This window comes from Oncorhynchus kisutch, linkage group LG26, assembly GCF_002021735.2.
Source record: "Oncorhynchus kisutch isolate 150728-3 linkage group LG26, Okis_V2, whole genome shotgun sequence".
Lineage (NCBI taxonomy): Eukaryota > Metazoa > Chordata > Actinopteri > Salmoniformes > Salmonidae > Oncorhynchus > Oncorhynchus kisutch.
The window spans coordinates 18,196,859-18,209,217 of record NC_034199.2 but is presented as its reverse complement, the minus strand read 5'-3'; the positions used below and the strand labels follow the sequence as shown (position 1 = coordinate 18,209,217).

General features: G+C 43.3%; 1 protein-coding gene across 2 annotated transcripts in view; it reads left to right on the top strand.

Moving 5' to 3' along the window:
• LOC109870970 (anion exchange protein 3) overlaps positions 1-12,359 on the top strand; it is a 104,328-nt gene that overhangs the window by 27,680 nt on the left and 64,289 nt on the right. For both annotated transcript variants that reach the window (XM_031805505.1, XM_031805506.1), the window contains exon 2: positions 939-1,141. In XM_031805505.1, the coding sequence (XP_031661365.1) occupies positions 1,088-1,141 (54 nt within the window). In that variant the 5' untranslated portion in view covers positions 939-1,087. The remainder of the gene's footprint in view (positions 1-938; positions 1,142-12,359) is intronic.

Here is a 12,359-nt window from a genome sequence, read left to right as displayed (position 1 = left end):
ACTATGTGTAGCTACCTTGTAAACATTACATGTTAGGGACACCAAAGAACATTGCAACAGTTAAAAGGACACCAAAGCCTGGTATCTCTATTTATCAACCAGTGATAAGAGAGGACTGTCATTAGGCACATTCCTAAAGGGCCAAGGCTGTAGAGGCATTAATCGTCGTGCCATCCTTTCAGGTTGAGAGGGCTGCAAAATTCACATGGCCAATGGCCTTACCTAAAGTTGCACTGACAAGCATGCTGGCACTGAGATTGTTTGTTGGGCATATAAGAGAGTAGACATATAGACAGGTGGTCAGGGGCATTGGTCTCAGAGAAAAGGGAGGATAGAGAGACAGTTGGTGTTGGGCATGCCTTTGGGGATGGCAGGATGCCACTGTAATTCATCAGGAGTGATGGCATGGAGGGGAACTGGATTGGGATAATCAGAAGCAGATGCTTGTACTGACCACTATTCTGAGAGGGCCTGACCTGCTGTATTTCTGCAGTCTGTGTGTTTGGTTATTTTGTGTATACGATGTCTATTCATTCTGTGGAATAGAATAGCAGAGTAAAGAACTGTCAATGTTTTTCTCCTACTTAGCTTTAACTGATATCATATACTGTATATGCCAACTCCTTAGGGTTGCGGCAGGAGCTAGGGTTAGGGTTGTGGCAGGATCAGTGTTAGGGTTGCGTCTGGAGCTAAGGTTAGGGTAGCAGCTAGAGCTAGGGTCAGGGTTAGGGTTGTGACTGGGGTTAGGGTCAGGGTTAGGATTGCGGCTGGGGCTAGGGTCAGGGTTAGGTTTGTGGCTGGAGTTAGGGTTAGGTCTGCAACTGAAGCTAGGGTTGGTGTTTGTATATGTGTGTCTGTCAGTGTGACTGTTAACAGGCGAAACTAGGTTCCCTTCTCACTTAACTGTCCCCCTGTACTTCTCTCTCTTGCCTACACAGGTTATGCCACTCCACAGGCTTCCTGAAACCCCCACTGTGAAAGAGAAGGGCTGATCCCCAAGCTCTAGCTACTCTCCTCCCACCTCCACCCACCTCCCTCCCTAACCACACATAGCCCCCCACTCCCACTCCGCCGGACCCCGGACCCCATGGCTGCAGGAGGCCATGCCCCTGAGAAGGATGTGTTGATCAACCTGCATCAGGTAAGATTGATCGATTGATTTATTTATCTATGATGTTTATTTTCCTTTAGGAGGACATTACTTCCGCAGCTCAATATATGTTACACATACAATATGTACAGTGCCTTGCAAAAGTATATATCCCTCTTGGTGTTTTTCCTATTTTGTTGCATTACGACCTGTAATTGAAATGGATTTTTATTCTATTTCATGTAATGGACATACACAAACGAGTCAAATTGGTGAAGTTAAATTTTAAAAATAACATTTCAAAATGTATTTATTTTTAAAACGGAAAAGTTGTGGAGAAGTACAGATCAGGGTTGGGTTCTAAAAAAATATCTGAAACTTTGAACATCCCACGGAGGACCATTAAATCCATTATTAAAAAAATGGAAAGACTATGGCACCACAACAAACCTGCCAAGAGATGACTGTCCACCAAAACTCACGGACCAGGCAAGGGCATTAATCAGAGAGGCAACAAAGAGACCAATGATAACCCTGAAGGGAGTATCTGTCCATAGGACCACTTTAGGGTGTACACTGGATGGCACTAAATACAGGGACATTCTTGAGGGAAACCTGTTTGTCTTCCAGAGATTTGAGACTGGGGCGGAGGTTCACCTTCCAGCAGGACAATGACCCTAAGCATACTGTTAAAGCAAGACTCGAGTGGTTTAAGGGGAAACATTTAAATGTCTTGGAATGGCCTAGTCAAAGCCCAGACCTCAATCCAATTCTGTGGTATGACTTAAAGATTGCGGTACAAAGGTGCTTAAACAATGTACTGAGTAAACGGTCAGAATACTTATGTAAAGTATTCAGATGGCGTCGAAGGAGATGGCTGCTGTTTTACGATCCCGTAACCAATTGTGCTATTGTGTATGTTTTTTCGCATTATTTATTTATCGCATTAGTTATTTTGTACATAATCTTTCTGCCACCCTGTCTTATGACCGAAAATAGCCTTTTTTATTATCAGGACAGCAATTACTCACCCCATACTGGAGGAATACTTTTTCCTCAACAAGTCGGACGGGAAGGATTTACTTCAGACCCGACAAGGCATTCATCCCCGTAATTCGCTGGAGAAAGAGACAAAGGTATCGTGGACGAATATCCGGGTGCCTTGTAAAGATCCGTCGCCGAAAGGGTCATCTACCTTTACTATTGGTCCTATTAGCCAACGTACAATCAATCGATAATAAAAATAGACTAACTACGATCACGTATATCCTACCAACGGGACATTTAAAAACTGTAATATCTTATGTTTCAATGAGTCATGGCTGAATGACGACATGAATAACATATAGCTGGCAGGTTTTCAGCTTTTTTGGCAGGATAGAACATCGGCCTTTGGTAAGACAAGGGGTGGCGGTCTATGTATATTTGTAAAACAAACTGTTGGTGCATGAAATCTAAGGAAGTGTTGAGGTTTTGCTTGCCTGAGGTAGAGTATCTCATGATAAGCTGTTGACCACACTATTTTGTAGCTCTCTCCATACAACCACAAACCAATGGTGTCACTAAGACCGCACTCAATGAGCTGTATCGGCCACAAGTAAACAGGAAAACGCTCACCCAGAGGTGGCGCTCCTAGTGGCGGGGGACTTTAATGCAGGAAAAACACATTTCTACCAGCATGTTAAACGTGCAACCAGAGGGAAAAAACTCTAGACCACCTTTACTCCACACACAGAAACACGTACAAAGTCCATTTGGCAAATGGAGGGCGAACAAAAACAAAAACTAAACAAACAAAAACTAAAGCAGGAAGCACCAGTGACTCGGTCAATAAGAAAGTGGCCAAATGAAGCAAATGCTAAACTACAGGACTGTTTTGCTAGCATAGACTGGAATATATTCCGGGATTCTTCCGATGGCATTGAGGAGTACACCACATCAGTCACTGGCTTTATCAATAAGTGCATCGATGACGTCGTCCCCACAGTGACCGTATGTACATACCCCAACAAGAAGCCATGGATTACAGGCAACATCCGCACTGAGCTAAAGGGTAGAGCTGCCGCTTTCAAGGAGCGGGACTCTAATCCGGAAGTTTATAAGAAATCCCGTTATGCCCTCCGACGAACCATCAAACAGTAACAACATCAATACAAGACTAAGATTGGAGCCAGTGTAAAACGATTCAACACTCGTCAGATGTGGCAGGGCTTGCAAAGTGAAGCACAGCCACAAGCTGCCCAGTGACACGAGCCTACCAGATGAGCTAAATTACTTCTATGCTCGTTTCAGGGCAAGTAACACTGAAGCATGCGTGAGAGCATCAGCTGTTCTGGACGACTGAGTGAACATGCACTCCGTAGCCGATGTGAACAAGACCTTTAAACAGGTCAACATTCACAAAGCCGCAGGGGCAGACGGATTGTCAGGACGTGTACTCAAAACATGCGCTGACCAACTGGCAGGTGCTTTCACTAACATTTTCAACCTCTACCTGTTTGAGTCTGTAATAACAACATGTTTAAAGCAGACCACCATAGTCCCTGTGCCCAAGAACAATAACGTAACCTGCCTAAATGACTACAAACGCATAGCACTCACATCTGTAGCCATGAAATGCTCTGAAATGCTGATAATGGCTCACATCAACACCATTATCCCAGAAACCCTACAACACCAACAGATCCACAGCTGATGCAATCTCTATTGCACTCCACACTGCCCTTTCAGACCAGAACAATAGGAACACGTATGTGAGAATGCTAATCATTAAATGCAGCTCAGCGTTCAACACCATAGTGCCCACAAAGCTCATCTCTAAGCTAAGAACCCTGGGACTAAACTCCTCCCTCTGCAACTGGATCCTGGACTTCCTGATGGGCTGCCCCCAGGTGGTAAGGGTAGGTAACAACACATCCACCACGATGATCCTTAATATGGGGGCCCCTCCTGAACTCCCTGTTCACTCATGACTGCATGGCCAGGCACGACTTTAACACCATCGTTACGTTTGCCGATGACACAACAGTGGTAGGCCTGATCACCGACAACGATGAGACAGCCTATATGGAGGAGGTCAGAGACCTGGCCGTGTGGTGCCAGTACAACAACCTTTCCCTCAACGTGATCAAGACAAAGGAGATGATTGTGAACTACAGGAAAAGGACAACCGAGCACACCCTAATTCTCATTGACGGGGCTGTAATGGAGTAGGTTGAGAGCTTCAAGTTCCTTGGTGTCCACATCACCTACAAATGATCATGGGCCAAGCACACCAAGACAGTCATGAAGAGGGCACGACAAAACCTATTCCCCCTCAGGAGGCTGAAAAGATTTTTAATGAGTCCCCAGATCCTCAAAAGGTTCTACAGCTGCACCATTGAGAGCATCCTGACTGGTTGCTTCTGAGCGGAACGCACTACAGAGGGTAGTGTGTACGGCCCAGTACATTCCTGCCATCCAGGACCTCTATACCTGGCGGTGTCAGAGGAAGGCCCTAAAAATGAAGTGAATGAATGATGCTTTGTTGCGAAATTGGAAGCCGATTCTAGATTTAATTTTGGATTGGAGATGTTTAATGTGAGTCTGGAAGGAGAGTTTACAGTCTAACCAGACACCCAGGTATTTGTTGTTGTCCACATATTCTAAGTCAGAACTGTCCAGAGTAATGATGTGTAGTGATGCTGGACGGGCAGACAGGTGCGGGCAGTGATTGGTTGAAGAGCATGCATTTAGTTTTACATGAATTTAAGAGCAGTTGGAAGGAAGGAGGGAAGGAGAGTTGTATGGCATTGAAGCTCATCTTGAGGTTAGTTAACACAGTATCCAAAGAAGTGCCAGAGGTATACAGAATGGTGTCGTCTACGTAGAGGTGGATCAAAGAATCACCAGCAGCAAGAGCGACATCATTGATGTATACAGAGAAGAGAGTCGGCCAGAGACTTGAACCCTGTGGCACCCCCATAGAGACTGCCAGAGGTCCGGACAACAGGCCCTCCGATTTGACATACTGAACTCTATCAGAGAAGTAGTTGGTGAACCAGGTGAGGAAATCATTTGAGAAACCAAGGCTGTTGAGCCTGCCAATAAGAATGTTGTGATTGACAGAGTCGACAGCCTTTGCCATGTCGATGCATATGGCTGCACAGTAATGTCTCTTATTGATGGCGGTTATGATATCGTTTAGGACCTTGAGCGTGGCTGAGGTGCACCCATGACCAGCTCTGAAACCAGATTGCATAGCGGAGAAGGTACGGTGGGATTCGAAATGGTTGGTAATCTGTTTGTTATCTTGGCTTTCGAAGACCTTAGAAGACAGGGTAGAATAGATATAGGTCTGTAGCAGTTTGGGTCTAGAGTGTCTCCCCTTTGAAGAGGGGGATGACCGCAGCAGCTTTCCAATCTATGAGAATCTCAGACGATACGAAATAGAGGTTGAACAGGTTAGTAATAGGGGTTGCAACAATTTCACCGATCATTTTATAAAGAGACCAGATCCAGATTGTCTAGACCGGCTGATTTGTAGGGGTCCAGATTTTGCAGCTCTTTCAGAATATCAGCTACAGTGCCTTGCGAAAGTATTCGGCCCCCTTGAACTTTGCGACCTTTTGCCACATTTCAGGCTTCAAACATAAAGATATAAAACTGTATTTTTTTTGTGAAGAATCAACAACAAGTGGGACACAATCATGAAGTGGAACGACATTTATTGGATATTTCAAACTTTTTTAACAAATCAAAAACTGAAAAATTGGGCGTGCAAAATTATTCAGCCCCCTTAAGTTAATACTTTGTAGCACCACCTTTTGCTGCGATTACAGCTGTAAGTGACTTGAGGTATGTCTCTATCAGTTTTGCACATCGAGAGACTGACATTTTTTCCCATTCCTCCTTGCAAAACAGCTCGAGCTCAGTAAGGTTAGATGGAGAGCATTTGTGAACAGGAGTTTTCAGTTCTTTCCACAGATTCTCGATTGGATTCAGGTCTGGAATTTGACTTGGCCATTCTAACACCTGGATATGTTTATTTTTGAACCATTCCATTGTAGATTTTGCATTGTCTTGTTGGAAGACAAATCTCCGTCCCAGTCTCAGGTCTTTTGCAGACTCCATCAGGTTTTCTTCCAGAATGGTCCTGTATTTGGCTCCATCCATCTTCCCATCAATTTTAACCATCTTCCCTGTCCCTGCTGAAGAAAACCAGGCCCAAACCATGATGCTGCCACCACCATGTTTGACAGTGGGGATGGTGTGTTCAAAGTGATGAGCTGTGTTGCTTTTACGCCAAACATAACGTTTTGCATTGTTGCCAAAAAGTTCAATTTTGGTTTCATCTGACCAGAGCACCTTCTTCCACATGTTGGGTGTGTCTCCCAGGTGGCTTGTGGCAAACGTTAAACAACACTTTTCATGGATATCTTTAAGAAATGGCTTTCTTCTTGCCACTCTTCCATAAAGGCCAGATTTGTGCAATATACCAATTTTTCAGTTTTTAATTTGTTAAAAAAGTTTGAAATATCCAATAAATGCCGTTCCACTTCATGATTGTGTCCCACTTGTTGTTGATTCTTCACAAAAAAAATACAGTTTTATATCTTTATGTTTGAAGCCTGAAATGTGGCAAAAGGTCGCAAAGTTCAAGGGGGCCGAATACTTTCGCAAGGCACTGTATCTGTATTTGGGTGAAGGAGAAGTGGGGGAGGTTTGGGAGAGTTGCTATGGGGAGCGCAGGGCTGATGACCGGGGTAGGGGTAGCCAGGTGGAAAGCATGGCCAGCCGTAGCTTGTTGAAATTCTCAATTATAGTCGATTTTTTGGTGGTAACAGTGTTCCCTAGCCTCAGTGCAGTGGGCAGCTGGGAGGAGGTGCTCTTATTCTCCATGGACTTTACAGTATCCCAGAACTGTTTTGAGTTTGTGCTACAGGATGCAAATTTCTGCTTGAAAAAGCTAGCCTTAGCTTGTCTATATTTGTTCCTAACTTCCCTGAAAAGTTGCATATCACGGGGGCTGTTCGATGCTATGCAGAACGCCACAGGATGTTTTTGTTCTGATCAAGTGCAGTCAGGTCTGGAGAGAACCAAGGGCTTAAAAGATTCCCACAACTTTCAAGGAACCAAATGTACTTTAAGGGCTTGAAAGTAAGCATTTTTCAGTAAGGTATACGCATGTTGTAATTGGGCGCATGTTACAAATAAAGTTTGATTTGATTTCTATTTGCCATATATTGAAATCCAATATGGACTTTAACAGAACGTTTCCTAAAAGTTCAAACATGGTTACATTTTATTTACATTTTGGTAATGCTCTCAGAACATTTTAAAATACTTTTTCCAGTCAGGAAACGTATGGCTTCATTCCTAGAACCAATGGGAATCCGAAAATGTACAGTCCCACAACTTTCAAGGAACCAAATGTACTAGCTGGGACACTCCTTCATTAAAAAATGAAATACATATGTGTATTAATTTTAACTGATTGAAAATAGCTATAAATACCACAGTGGGCCCTGAAGGTAAGCAAGTATAGAAAGTAGAAGAAAATACTGTGGGTAAATACTAGTCTACTAGCTTGCCTTCTGGACATCAAAGGTTAAGATCTTAAGCTCTCCAGTCAGTATCCGTCATGCTGCATCAGAATGAACCTCTAGCCTCTGGCCCTGACAGAACCTCTTAAGGATAATGCACTGTATGCTCGATGGTATGTGCCACTTCCCAGGTAGAACAAGTTGACAGATAGATGGTTGGGAAATAAGGGCAGATGTTGCTGCCGCCAGCTGTTATCACTGCTGAGAGATCAGAGGTAACAAACTGCCAGTGTAGCCAGCCACTGAGCTGCTTAGCTGCAGGGTGAGGCACTCATGCTATGTATCCTTACACTTGTATGGCCCCTGTAGATTATACTGTGGATGTACTGTATTTAGATGTGTTTGCATGTAGAGATAGATACACGCAACAATGTTTGTGACAGCATTTAATTTGAAGCGTACAGAAACACACTCATTTTGAATCCTGCCCGAGCATGTGTGTGTGTGTGGCATTTCCCATGCACACTAGGCTGGCTATCGAAGGCTTTGTCTCTCCGTTCATCTATCAGCTAGCATCGAGAGTTTAGCCTCTCCCTGTCAGTGCCACATCTCCTTTGATTGGCTGTGAGAGAGTGAATTCAATATGTGCCCTTTCATAGACACATCTGTTATAAACAATAATGCCATTTCACCTCTGCATTTCCCTTTCTAAATCCTTTTTTGTAATTTCTCTCTCTTTCTGAGCAGTCATCTCTCTCTCACGCTCTTTCTCTTGGCTCCTTTTCCCTCTCTCTCTGGGCAGTATGACGTAGTTTAAATGCTAAACCCGCCTCTTCTCATGACAAACCAGTCATTAGTCTGTTTTTTCACTTTGACATTTTGCAGCAGTCACAAAATATCTATCTAGGAATAGCCTGCTGTAAAAAACAGCATAGACCAGCATACATTTCAAGCTAGTTCGTTCTGGTGTATGTTGGTCAGCGCTGGTCAGATGCTGGTGGAGCTGGTCTGACCAGCATGGCCTAGCTCAGTGGTCACCAACCTGAGGCAAGATCACTCTCTCAAAATGAAAGCCGAGATCTACTACACAGATTTTTTTGTTACATACCTTAACAAACATATGTATATGCAACATTAATCTATTAAAAACTGTACTGTAGCAATGAGGTTTGTGCTATACGCCCAATACATCACAGCATATTGGCTTTGCTTGAATTGCCCTGCCAATGCATTGTTGTTTGGACAATTTATATATTTGAAGTATGCCAAATAATAACTCCGATAATAGATCAGTTGTTGTATTATTTGTGAGGCACAGCTGAGTGTGCAGCTGAAATAATTAGCTTTTTATTGTAGTTTTACTGGGCTGCTGGTGCCTGCATCTGATGGTTAGTCTCAGTGGAGGGAGAGAGCAGCAGACTGAGGGTCCGCCTCTCAACGTCCCTCCGCTCTCCCTTTTATCTGCTGATACTGACCAAAAAGGGACACTGTCTTCCAGCTGATAGAGAAACTCATGCCTCATGCACAAATTCATGTTGTTACTCCAATGAAAAGAGAAAGTGAAATATTCCTCGATATTAAAAAAGAGCCATTAATAACAAAGCAAGTCAAAACACTCATTAATTACAGCTGCAGTGCTGGTTGTAGTGCGAGTGGAAGTAGGAAGAATGCACCTGTTATGGCTTATAAAAGTATTTCATAAAAGGTGTTGACAGTGCTGAGTAAAATCTTAAACATGAACACACTCAAAAACAGCATCTCTTTGCTGTATTTGTATTTGTCTCTCTACTCCTGGTTTTAAAATGTTTAGAAATCTCACAGTATGAACTTTGCTTTAACTTTCTTTTATGCCTGCTACGTTACTGCAGACAGACGTGGCAGCTGAATCTGGTGCACCTACCACCAATAGCGCAAATAAATAAATAAAAATAGGAACGCAAGGCTTTAGGTAGCGTTCTTTACATCATTTTTTGCCTATTGTCTATGAATGCCTTGGAGATCGACCAGTCGATCGCGATCAAACAGCTGGTGACCACTTGTCTACCTGGTTATGCTGGTCAACCAGCCTTCTGTTTCATTTGATTTATTAGGCTCCCCATTAGCCGACGCCAATGGTGACAGCTAGTCTTACTGGGCATATAACGGAAAATACTTTACAGACCAAAATACTTTCTCTGACCTCCTCCCTATAGGGTGTATCATCGTTGTCGGTAGTCAGGCCTAACACTGTTGTGTCGTCAGCAACCTTAATGATGGTGTTGGACACGCAGTCGTGGGTGAACAGGGGAGTAAGTACACACCCTTGAGTGGCCCCAGTGTTGAGGATCAGCGTGGTAGACGTATTGTTGCTTACCCTTTCCATCTGGGGGCGGCCCATCAGCAAGTCCAGCATCCAGTTGCAGAGGGAGGTGTTTAGTCCCAGGGTCCTTAGCTTAGTGATGAGCTTCGTGGGCACTATGGTGTTGAACGCTGAGCTGTAGTCAATGAACAGCATTCTCACATAGGTGTTCCTTTTGTAAAAGTGGGAAAGGACAGTGTGGAGTGCGATTGAGATGGCGTCGTCTGTGGATCTTTTGGGGCGGTATAACGAATTTGAGTGGGTCTAGGGTTTCTGGCATGAGGGTGTTGATGTGAGCCATGACCAGCCTTCCAAAGCACTTCATGGCTACCGACGTGAGTGAATTAGTGTCTCACTCCTTGAAAGCAGCAGCTCTAGCCTTTATTTTGATGCTGATGTTGCCTGTAATCCATGGCTTCTGGTTGGGATATGTACGTACGGTCACTGTGGGGACAACGTTGCCGACGACTGAGGTGGTATACTCCTCAACGCCATTGGATGAATCCCCAAGCATATTCCAGACTGTGCTAGCAAAACAGTCCTGTAGCGTAGCATCCACAGCATCTGACCACTTCCGTATTGAGCGAGTCACTGGTACTTCCTGCTTTAGTTTTTACTTGTAAGCAGGAATCAGGAGGATAGAACTTTGGTCAGATTTTCCAAATGGAGGGCGGGGGAGAGCTTTGTACACATCTCTGTGTGTGCAGTAAAGGTGGTCTACAGTTTTTTTCCCTCTGGTTACACATGTGACATGCTGGTAAAAATTTGGTAAAACTGATTTAAGTTTGCATGCATTAAAGTCCCTGGCCACTAGGAGCATTCTGGATGAGCATTTTCTTGTTTGCTTATGGCCTTATAGAGATGGTGGAGTGTGGTCTTAGTGCCAGCATCGGTCTGTGGTGGTAAATAGACGGCTACGAATCATATAGATGAGAACTCTCTTAGTATATAGTGTGGTCTACAGCTTATCATAAGGTACTCTACCTCAGGCGAGCAATGCCTTGAGACTTCTTTAATATTAGACATCGCTCACCAGCTGCTTTGACAAAAAGACACACCCCCACCCCTCGCCTTACCAGAAATCCAATATAGACGGTGTTAAGAGATAGATGGGAGGGGTTCAATGGTGCTGAAGGGTGGGACAAATAACAACAAGATAACAAATGTAAAATATACTGTTAAAAATATATGTCAAATAGAAATCAAACTGAATGGACATCAGAAATAGGAAGGCCAGGACTAAAAACAAACAAAATATACAGTTGAAGTCAGAAGTTTACATACATTTAGGTTGGAGTCATTTAAAACTTGTTTTTCAACCACATCTACTTCGTGCATGACACAAGTAATTTTTCCAACAATTGTTTACAGACAGATTATTTCACTTATAATTCACTGTATCACAATTCCAGTGGGTCATAAGTTTACATACACTAAGCTGACTGTGCCTTTAACAGCTTGGAAAATTCCAGAAAATTATGTCATGGCTTTAGAAGCTTCTGATAGGCTAATTGACATAATTTGAGTCACTTGGGGGGGTACCTGTGGATGTATTTCAAGGCCTACTTTCATACTCAGTGCCTCTTTGCTTGACATCATGGGAAAAAACGAAAGAAATCAGTCAAGATCTTTTTTTTAGACCTCCACAAGTCTGGTTCATCCAATTTCCAATTTCCAAATGCCTGAAGGTACCACGTTCATCTGTATAAGCAATAGTACGCAAGTATAAACACCATGGAACCACGCAGCCATCATACCGCTCAGGAAGGACACGCATTCTGTCTCCTAGAGGTGAATGTAATTTGGTGTGAAAAGTTCAAATCAATCCCAGAACAACAGCAAAGGATCTTGTGAAGATGCTGGAGGAAACAAGTACAAAGTATCTATATCCACAGTAAAACGAGTCCTATATTGACTTAACCTGAATGGCCGCGCAGCAAGGAAGAAGCCACTGCTCCAAAACCGCCATAAAAAAAGTGTTGTTGCTTATTAGTTTACTCCAATTAGGGGAGGGGTGGTAGGGTTTGCAGGAAATAATACATGAAAATATGTAAACATTTAAAAAGAAATCTGTTAAAGGAATGAAATATTATTTTTTTATATTTTTTTATAAGTTATTTAAATGTGCTGAGAATGTTCCAAAGCCAAGCAACTATCCTGCACCATTCCCAGAAATTTGTGGGAAGGTTGTATGCAAAATAACCATAGGACAACCACACTCTCACCAAGCTCTAAGAAACACATGATTCTCAGAATGTTCTAGCTGGGGTGCCTTTAACTCTGCCTTTAACTCTCAGAAAAGCAAAACTTCAGTTTAGAGCTAGGTTATTTTCCCTCAAACACCATCTATGTACAAGTTTTTTGTGCAAGTTCTCAAATTGTGCAAATTGTGCAAGTTCTCCCAATT